This window comes from Gigantopelta aegis, unplaced genomic scaffold (genome assembly GCF_016097555.1).
Source record: "Gigantopelta aegis isolate Gae_Host unplaced genomic scaffold, Gae_host_genome ctg7150_pilon_pilon, whole genome shotgun sequence".
In the NCBI taxonomy this organism is placed as follows: domain Eukaryota; kingdom Metazoa; phylum Mollusca; class Gastropoda; order Neomphalida; family Peltospiridae; genus Gigantopelta; species Gigantopelta aegis.
In genome coordinates, this window is record NW_024535596.1 from 998 (window position 1) to 12,372 (window position 11,375).

The following is an 11,375-nucleotide window of genomic DNA, read 5'->3' on the forward strand; positions in this document are numbered from 1 at the left end:
TATTTAATATATTCATATATTATATAATATATACATGTATTATACAATATAATTATACATGTATTATGTAATATATAGATGTATTATATAAACAATTTTATTGACATACTTTTCATTGTTTATAGAGACACAGTTAATGTCTTATCATGTGATGCATTAAATTCTCCAATGAGTTCAGTGAGTGGATTAGGTATAATATAGCTAATTAATTTAATACATTAATAATTATTTTAATTGCTAGGGGCACCACAGCATGAACATGCTTTTCTAGTTTTTGATTATCCGAAGATAAAACAAGTCTGTTCCATTGGGAACTTCCACCCAAAAACTCAACAAAGGATAGAGCAGAGTACAGTCTGAAATATATCACTTTAGTTATAGACATTTGTGTGTGTTATTGAGTTAATATTGATCATATAATTTGTGTGACAATTTCTAAGTAAAAGTGTGGTTAGTGTATTTCTAAATATAGTAACACTATGTTGTTATAATTTCTAAATATAGTAACAGTGTTTTATAATTCTTAAATATAATTTTCTAAATAGTAACAGTATGGTGGTTAAATATTGTAACAGTATGGTGGTTTATAATTTCTAAATATTGTAACAATGTGATAATATATATAAATATAGTTTGCCTGGATTCAAAGGGTATGTATTTTGAAAAATTTATAATACAAAATCATTAATTATCAATGAACTACTTGTTCTCCAGTTACAGATTGAACATGCCATGCTGACTTGTCTAAACTTTGAAGTCTTATAATTTGTTGACGTTGTAGGAAATACCAAATCACTCCTAAGATCAAACAGATAACAATCTCCACATAATAGCCGTCTAACTGTGGTGACCACAATGACCTCCACCAGCTTTACACATCTATAATAAAATTAAATATAATATTCATTAAATTAAGACACATACTTCCAACTCCTTCATATATCACAATCAAGGGTGGAGTCAGCCACACCCACACAGTCCTTAAAGGACAACACATCAACAAACCACAGTACTATTGTCCCACACCATATTCCTCCTAAATTAGTCAGTGTATTAAGGAGTGTCATATAAGTTCCTCCATAGCTGGATCACTGATTTGAGCATAGAATGCCATCACTGCTACAAACATCATAAACGAAGTCATCTAGATATTAAATAAATAATTATTAATTATTATTATTATTACAAACCTGATGTAATAGAAATGCAACCACTATCACAACATAATAGTAGAAAGGGAATTCCTCCATTGGTTGTCATGGCAACCCTATTTGTCCACCATACAATACCTGCAAAGACTAATCCCATAAAAAGACGATAGGGATAAGCCTTAATGAAGAGATCCATTGGGCGTGGCCCAGCAATAGCTCGACTATATAGGACACAAAATTAGAACATTAATTTATACTGACAACTCACCCAATGATCAATGGCATTATTATTTGGACCAGGAACCAAGGGTAACGCAATTAATGCAATCTTCTCTCGAGGAGACCTGCTTCCACTAACTTTAAACCGGAGACATTTTCAGCAGCTGCAAAACTATTTTTTGCTGTCAATATGACGAAGCATAGCTCTGTACTGGTTTCAATTTCAATATAACTACAAGTTGTTTGTAAGCTGATAAAATATCTTGTTTTATTTCAGCATAATGTTGTCTTCTCTCGTGTTTTGAAAAAACAGACTAAAGTTGTTTATAATAACAAGACAAGTCCCCAGAAAAATAAGAAATCAGACAATTCAACGATCCCATGATCTTGAGGCTCAAAACGCAAGTATGTATTACAAAATTCTTTAGATTCCAAAGCTAAAAATACAGTATATCCTAGAAAATAACCAATAGTTTGACCGACTGAGTTACAACGTCGAAGCATGGCCAACATTTTCTCTTGATAACATTGTAATAGCCCAACCATCTACAGCAATATCTTGTGTAGCCGCACAAACAAACAACAGGAAAAATAACAATGTTAATATTATTATATTAGGAGCCTCGCCTACTCCACCCATTAAATCATTGATGTAAAATGACATTATTACCATGGTAACACCGATGATGTATTGAACAGGGACTAACCACGACTTCCTTCGACCAAAACTACGACTATAAATAGAATCAACAAGTGGTGCCCATAATAATTTAACACTAAAAGGCCATGTAAAAACTAAAAAATGCTTGTTGACGATATCCAATCTTCTTGGCCTGCAATACCATAGGTACACTCCCTGATAATCCCATTGGTATTTCCTTGTAAAGTATAGAGCAGGAGAAGAACAGCCAGTTCCAGCGATCTTTATAAAGTGATCTGCTTTTGTTTTCATCATCTGAGCTTGTAGAAGTCTCCATTATTTCAGATTGTGTAGTCACTGCATGCTGTCTGTGAGTGGCCATGATAGAGCGGGTGCGGCAGGGTACAAGACGTCATCTGACCACACCCACTTATAATGGCTACCAATCGTCTGCCCAAAGAAATGGAGTAAACTCTCTCTCTCTAGTCTCGTTGGGAAGTATTTTCTATGTTAAAGAGCTCTGCATTATATCGTGTATGAATGCGTCCTCCCAGTGAAAGTGATTGTGTCGTATGTTTTGTGGGAACTTCAGACAACACAGGACATTTTGCTAACACTACTAGCAGGACAATAGTCGATCAGAAAAATATTACCAGAGGAAAGATTTAGGCACAAATTAATTTATCGTGATAAAAGACCACAGGGTGGTCGCATGGTCATGATATTCAGTTTCTATTGTACGCCTCTTCAGGACTATTTTTATTGTTTTAAAACAATTGTTACACTATCAAAGACAAAGGTAACATATGATTAGTGGGTGTGGCCTATTACCTCCTCATATAAATAGGTAGTCGAATATCAAGCTGTGCGCTATTGTGATTGTCCATTGTCCCCTTCTACAGAGGCTAGGTTATGTAAGTAAATCTGATAATATTAATAATATTCATAGAATTCTTATCTATATAGTATCTGTTGTACCAGTGAGGAGAAAAGTGATGGTCTTAGATTTTAGATGAGACTTAATACACTCACATCATGATAAGTAAACTCCCTATTAATTAATTTTATTACAAAATGTATATAGCTATCAGTCTGTCAGTATTATAATATTCATGCGATAACAGAATTACAACTTTAAAATTAACTACTATATTTCTAGTTTTAACAACTCAAGTCCTCCACTTGTTATGAAGGGCATACCTGACTTTTGTGTACAAGTCTATATAGGAAATCATCCTGTCCAATTTTATGTTTATAAAAGACCACATTTAGACTTCTTTTTAACAATGGTAAGTAGTGGTGTGGCTATTATTGTTATTGTCGTTTGTTGTTGTTGTTGTTAATAGCTATCTATTATTTCAGATTTGTCAATGGTATGACTTAGTTATTTTTACAGCCAGTATGCAGGTACATTAATTATAATATAATATTATTAATTATTAGTATGACATATTTAGAAGTATGGAATGGAAGTAGCTAATCACTTGGACCAAAATAGAGGATTTTACCAAGAAGATATTTTAGACAAGTACATATTCCTTATAATTAGAAAGTAATAGACTCCGCCCATTTATTATAGGACTGTACAATGGATATGAATGGGTATACTAAAGACTTAACAATGGTTTGTGAAGATCTCAGTATATATATTATATTAGATAATTCACCCTCAGCTTACAGGGTAACCCCAGTCAGTAATAATATAATATTAGTATATACATTTTATAGCATCTTTTTAGACAATGCTATTCCTATAAAGTCGTGGTTTTCTGATCCAACTGACACTGCTTTGCTTGATCTGTTTACCATTTTTGACTGTCTACGATTTTACTCACGATGTTCGATCTGTTCTTAGTAGAAACTTACATCAACATTCATTGTGGTAATTAGTATTTATGTTATTCAATCTCTCTATCAGGAATTGAAAGTGTTTTTTATTTTTATTGTACTTGTTATTATGTTATAATAAATTTGTTTTTTTTTCTTATAACTTCCTAAATACATTTTGTTACTATTTCCACTTCAAAAGATTGATAATTTGATGACACACATCCTTTGAAATAATTGATCATGAATATAGTTAATGATAATACTATAATTAGTTGATTGTTTACACTAAACATAGTTTCTCGAACTTGTGCTGGTCAGGAGATTATCAAGTTTTATCATCTAAAGTCGCTTTTTGAATATTGTTACATTTAGAAAGCCCCTCCCCTTTTCGATGTGACAGGCCCTTATATGCCCTGAGAGATGATTTTGATAGCAGAAACTTCACAATGAATGAAGAAGGAGCTGTAACCATAGTAACCTCCTGTCTCTGTTGTCTAAAAGTGAGTGAAGTATGAAGTCACTGTTTTATTGATCAGTGTAGGTTCTAAAATTGTTAATGATCATGCTATGCAGAAATGACGGTCAACTTGTCTGATGACAACACCATGATCAAGAGGGTGTGGCCTAAACAACATTTCCATCACAAATGCATCGATGGAATATACCAGAGGTTTGTTTTATGCATCCATTTTATTACCATGCATCCATTTCTTTATCATATTTATATCCATTTTCTTTTCATGTATCCATTTCTAGGAGGTGCTTAGTTATTTAAATTAGTTATACTAGTCACACTCAATGGACAACACATCATGTTCCTATAAAAGTAATCTATTATTCTATTTGTTAGATTACAAGATCCTCTTGTATTTATTATTGTAGACCATGTTCTGGTACAATGTTATTATATAATAAAACAAAAGTAATTAATATAATATTATATATAATAATAAAAATAATATTTACAGACAAAATATTATAAAGGTGATGGTCATGAATTGGAAGACTCGAACTCATCGACTAAAACAGTTCGTGAGGACAGAACAAAATTGAAAGTTTGTGGTCATACTGTGAGTATATTTATCTGTCCATTACAACATCTATCTGTCCATTTGTTTATTTTTCAGTTACTTTATGGATGTTATACACGCTCAGAATCTAATCCACAATTTCATCGTCGATGTTATTGGCTTATTAAGGTATACCCCATTAATAATATAATATAATTGTTAATATTATATTAATAGAATCCTTCACTTGTACTAGTACATTATTTGGATACAAGTAATTCATCACGTACAGCCACTGTTGCTACAATGAAGAAAGTCACAGACCAAGAGGTTACCCCTATCATTAATAGAGATAATAATAATATCTTATCATTGCTACACAGGTAACAATCTTTGAAGAGACATCAGTGTCTGATATATCCTTGATAGCAGTCAGTGATCAGGATCTTTGTCAATATTTATCAAGGACAGCAGTAAGTATATGTTCCTCACTTCAAACGTTATCAGAGCAAGTATTACTAATATCAAATGAACTTCATAGAGATGCTACTCTAACAGATTTTATTACTGTTTCAAACAGCGCATTTACCTTGAAGAGAAATCAGTAACTCAAAAACCCTCTCAATCATTGCAGTCTCTTCCCCCTCATGTTCTTCTCATAAACCAAGCTATACATTTACTTCAATTACAAGCTCAATCTTGTCAATATGGTAATCAATCTCTATTACCTAAGGGAATTAGTACATTGTCTCCAAGTTCTATTGTTAAAGGCAGCATCATATCTTATGCATAATTCGCAACAAAGTAACGAAGAAGAGGAACCACACCCATCTCCTTCCGTATCCACACCCACTTCACAGTTGCCTATATAGATGCTGATTTTACCCACCTCTTCAACCTGTTTCCATAGAAACTTAAAGGCTGTCCTTCCAGGAGAACTAGATCCTGAACCTTCCTCTACTGATTACAAAGATAATGATTTTAATATGGCTGACTTCACCAAGTTTGCTCACTCTCCCTCATTACAATGAATCCACTGAAAGATGCAGAACATTTAATGCATTCTCTTCACAAAATCAAGTTTTAGAAACCAGTTCTACCATTCTCACAAATGCTGATAATATATCAGATACCTTTTTCCAACAATTCTTTCAAGCAGCTCACATGGTTCCACCTACTAGCTCCACCCACCACCAAATGTCATTAGATCCACCAGCCAGAATTCAATGCAGACAACTACTTACAAGTACTCTCCACTTTCAAATGCTGACCACACCTACTTCAATCCACCCACCTCTCCAATTGATTACTCTTTGTTAGAAGGACTTGACCCAGATAGCTTAAAGGTTTTTACTTGAACTAAGTAATAATTGATGGAGGACTTGTCGAGGGTGAATCATTATCCCCTGTTTCACAATATATGGCTTCACTAAGAGATGAGGTGGATGATCATTTGCCTTAGAGGATGAGTCATGTGACAATTCATCATGATCATTGATGATCAAGTCAATACACAATTGGACCAGGTTGGAATACCAGTGTACAACAACAGGGACTTCTATTACCATGGCACTCATAACTTGTTAGACGAAGGATCTTTTGATACTACTTTATTACCAGAATCACATGACTTGTCAAGTGATCCTCCACTGGGATCAGGTGATCTTCAGTTTGCTAATTCTTTATTACACATCATGTGTCTGACCAGCCACAGATTTATCATTAAGCCACACACCCCCTCACCTCTTCCGTATGCTCAGATACCAGAGAGTTCCAGTGGATATCACACGAGTTCTCCTTTTCAATCTCCATCTATTCCCTCACTAGCATCAGTTAGTTCTCTCTCAACAGCTGGAGGTGACTCATACTTTGATGAGCCTCCATTAGTAGCAGAGTTATGTTAACTCCTTAGTGATCTCCTAAATGTACAACACACAGACTTCTCTCATCTTTCTCTCTCTGATTCTGAACACAAGAATTATTAGAGGCATCTCGTGTTATTCAGAATACATTACGTCGTTGCAAAGAAAGGCCTAATCCTTTAGTAACATTAAAGAAAAACATGCTGCCCTTTTAAATAGAACGTTCATACAAACAATATAGAGAAGTAAGTGATAGAGCATAGCATGTGTGTGTGTGACTAAAATTTCTGTCTCTCTCTCTCTCTCTAGATTAAACGTAAAAAAGACGAGGCTGCTCGTTGTATTCAACATCAATATAGATTATATCGTCGAAGAACTATTGAGTTACAACGAGCTGCTTTGTTTATTCAGCAAATGTATAGGTTAGTGGTTGTCATGGTAACAATGTACATGTTATATAATATGTATTTTATATAATTTAGATATCAAAGACGAAAGAGGACAAACATTACCACGACGACCACATCATCACCTCATTCTTCAATGACTTCATCCAGTTATAATATGTATAGATATAATTCTCATTAAAGCTCCACCCATTAGATTATAATCATCAATAATTTTATTAACAGTATTAAGCATTAGGGTCATCCTCATCCTCATCACTCTGTCCTTCTTGAAACACAGGTACTGGTTGTGTTCTGTAATAGAAATTATTAGATTTTAGGTGTTATAATAAAAAAGAATTATTAACTTTGTATATGCAGGGTTTATCCAGAGTGGGTTCTCTTCAGCTACCTATAAAACACTATGATATAATTATTCTATACATTTTGCTCTCACACCTATACTTTAGCATATTTTAAAAGAGCTTCTCTTGGATCTTCATCTTTGTCTACAGCTGATTCCAAAGCGACTACTTTCCTCTATATAAGCACCTATTGAACTACCACCAGAAGACAGACGACCTCCAATACCTAAAGAGGGTGTGGTTAAGTAACAACTAGAAGAGACATTAGTACCTTTTCCAGTGACAGGTAAATCTGGTCGATGGGAACTTATCGGGGGTCCTTTCTTTTCTTTCTCTCTTTTTCTCTTTAAACTCTTTGAATGATCATCTCTGAACATAGGTAGAGCATGTGCTAAAGAAAATGTAATATTACTTCTAGTATCCTCTTGACTTACGGGTGATGATACGAGGTCCAAATGATGTAACACCTTCAGTTCGTAATCTTTTCTTTTTAGCAATACATAATTTAGCTCCTCTGTGACTGTGTTGATCACTAAAGAGGACTTTAAATTAAACCATCTCCACATCCTACAATTATCTGATTTAATTTAGGATGCCATAAACAACGAACAACACTCTAGAGTGGGTGGGGCTATAAGACTTGTTGGTGCAAAATATTTTACTCACTGAATCTGATATTGGAACTTGATGTACTCGATTAAGACTTCTGTCAAAAAATATTAACTTCCCTTTTTATCCTGAGAGAGAGAGAAAGAGTAAGAGTACATTGTGTTCTGATGTTAACATACTATTGTGTCTTTTGTAACAGAAATACCAGTTAATATTTAATTTTTCATCAGGACTAAATACACAATCTGTACTAGAACACAATAGAACATATTAACATGATATAATACAATAACACATACTGTGTATAGTGATTAACAAGATTTGTTACTTCATGTACTGGAGATCGAAACTGACGAATATCCCATAATTTCAATGTGTCATCACCTACAATATAATATATACTATATAATATATACTACATTATAATATATACTATAATAATATATACTACATTATAATATATAATATTATATTATACTACATTATAGTATATAATATTACATTATAATATATATTATTAATATTATAACTGTTTTACCTCCTCTTGATATGAGGGTAGTATTGTCATGTGGCAAAACATAGACAGATGTCTCATGATCAGGTTGATGTGCAGTGTAATTACTGATAGCTGGACGAACCTATTGTAATTAATATTAATTATGTATTAATTAAGTATTACTTACATAGGTCCATCACCTTTTTCCACATTACAATACTACCATCAAGTTGAGCTGCTCCTATATATTTCCCATCTCTACTAAAAGTACATGTAGTAACTGCTGATTTCGTTTCCTATATTAAGATAATAATAATAGGGTTCATCCCTATCTCTTGTTGCATTAAAGATAATAATAATAGGGTCATCCTCTATCTATTACCTTGTCTATTTCTAGCTTTTAAACTTTAAGTTGTTTTTTTTCTTCATTCACATCCCAAAGTCTTAATGTACTATAAACATCATATACATCTTATAATAAATATGATAAAAACAGTTTTTACCAGTCATTAGAACAGGTTATAAACTGTTCTTTGATCTTTGGATGCCAACATCCACTATTTATCATTGAGATATGACCCTATATATGAGTTAATGTAATGGACTTATAACTTTGGAAATGGATAGAGAGGCTGTGTAAAATGGACAGACACTCACAATAGTATTACTCATATCAGCATGTACTGCCATCCTTTAGGACACTCCAATATATTCTGTCCATTTCTATCTAATACTTTAGCCTTTATGACAGATATAGGACAGGAACACTAACTATAATATGTACTTGTGCACTGCCAGAAGCCACTAGTATCATGTCTCCAGTATTACTGTACTGAATGGAGTGTATTGGGTGACTATCATGTGATATACCATATATATTCTTATTAAACAGATCCACAAATACCTTCCACAAGGAGTCAATGAACAAATGATTGAAGAGTTGAATCCATTCCAGCAAAATCCCAAAACTTGATTTCGTAACCATAGCAACCAGTAACCAGTCGAGCTCCATCAGGATCAAGACCTAAAGCAGAGACCTGAAGACAAATTGGTTAGGACATCTTGTTAAACTTGACATACTGGTTTATTGCCATGATTAAGAACAACCTCATGAGTAACAGAAATCGTCTACCAAACTCCTAAAATATATTAGCATAATATTAATAAATTATATATATATATATATATATACCTCCTCCTCATCATCTCCTTCCATATCACTTTTCATCACCTTCACTCTCACCCTCACTCTTATCAGTTGTATGATAACTCATTGGTATAGGAGGTCCTATTTCCTCTTCCTCCTATTATAAAAGGATCTATTATATTGTGTGACATAATTATACCTCATCTTGTTGTTCCTGACTATTATCTTGTTGTTTAGCTGTATAGATGAATATCATTATCATTATATGTCATTATGACGTCACTACTATTACCTTTGACTTCAGCTGAATATTCTTGAGCAGTACGTCGACTTTGACGAAATATTTCCTCAACATTAAATGTCTTTGCAGTCTTCTGTCTGCCTGCGGACAAGATATAGGCCACACCCATTATTAATGATCAATAAAACCTGTCATTATAGCCTTACCAAATCCAGAAACCCCATTATAGACGATATATCTCTTCACTCATCTTGCCTAGTGGGTGTGGTTCTGGAGTGGGCGTGGTATTAACAAGCAAGATGGCAGAGGAGTATGAGTCAATATTATTAGTTAAACAGAAGTCTTTGTGTATCAGATACCACCTAGAGTATCTACTACTCGTGCAGTAGGTGAGTGAGATATACACAACTTAGTGAACATTAATGGTTTGATTTTATAGAGCTAATGACTGGAATTTGGCTAACCCAGATTGGAAAGGAAGAATGAAAGTCGTCTCTAAGAAAGACAATTGTATTGTTAAATTAGAAGATAGAAGTGTGAACTCTTTGCAATGTGTCCTGTAGACAGTTCCCAGGTCTGGCTGTGGAACCAGTCTCAGACTCCAGTCGATATTTTGTTCTCTAACTTTAGAAGATCCTTCAGGTACGTTAGTAATAGACACATTGATTGCTCAAGAGAATATTTGATCCACTAGGTCGTCATGCTTTTGTTGGGATTGGTTTTCAGGACGAGGAGATGCATTTTGATTTCAATGTCACATTACAAGAACATTTCAAGTAACCACATGTTATAACATATTATATAATAATAGTTTTATATAAGAGGATTAAAGAGAGATGAAGAGATCGCTAAAGAAGCCAGCAAGCCCCACCTCACGTTGATTATAGTTTAAAAGAGGGTCAAAAGATTTCTATTAATTTAGGGGTAAATATATATATTCTATATACCTAATGTATTATCTTATATTAGAGTAAACTAGGATTACAGGGAGAGGAACCTAAACAGCATGCAAGCTGTTGGTATAGGTGAGCTAAACTCCTGTCATTATCAATTAATTAATCTTCAATTAATAGGTTTATCCTCCACTGGAGCCACTCCTTCCACCTCCCACGTCTAGTACTCGACCTGTTAAACCGGTTTCTAAGACAACACCCAAGATCAGATTGGGGAGATTTCTTTTTCAGTCAACAAGGTATAGTATAAAAGTGGGTGGAGACTAAATTATTAACTTATTATAACTAGTGGAGGAGGACTAACTCGTCTGGTTGTGATAGTACCAGTAGTGGTAATTGGGTCCAGTTTTAGCTGCATATAAAACACAGATTTAAATTGTACTTGTTTTTAAAACAATCTGCTATTGACATTAAAAAGACAACATATCCCATGAACTTTAGTAATAACACACCAAATAATATACCA

The 11,375-nt window shown here is 33.7% G+C and overlaps 1 protein-coding gene and 2 pseudogenes across 1 annotated transcript; 1 reads left to right on the forward strand and 2 right to left on the reverse strand.

Moving 5' to 3' along the window:
* Positions 1-1,694: 1,694 nt before the first annotated feature.
* On the reverse strand, positions 1,695-2,897 carry LOC121366789 (acetyl-coenzyme A transporter 1-like). Its single transcript, XM_041491098.1, is given in 5 exon segments — positions 1,695-1,862; positions 1,864-2,158; positions 2,160-2,245; positions 2,247-2,292; positions 2,842-2,897. Coding segments are annotated over 5 exon segments (651 nt in total).
* Positions 2,898-3,197: 300 nt separating this feature from the next.
* Positions 3,198-3,896, forward strand: LOC121366787 (annotated as a pseudogene).
* A 3,701-nt stretch (positions 3,897-7,597) lies between these two features.
* On the reverse strand, positions 7,598-10,125 carry LOC121366788 (annotated as a pseudogene).
* Between the last annotated feature and the right edge of the window lie 1,250 nt (positions 10,126-11,375).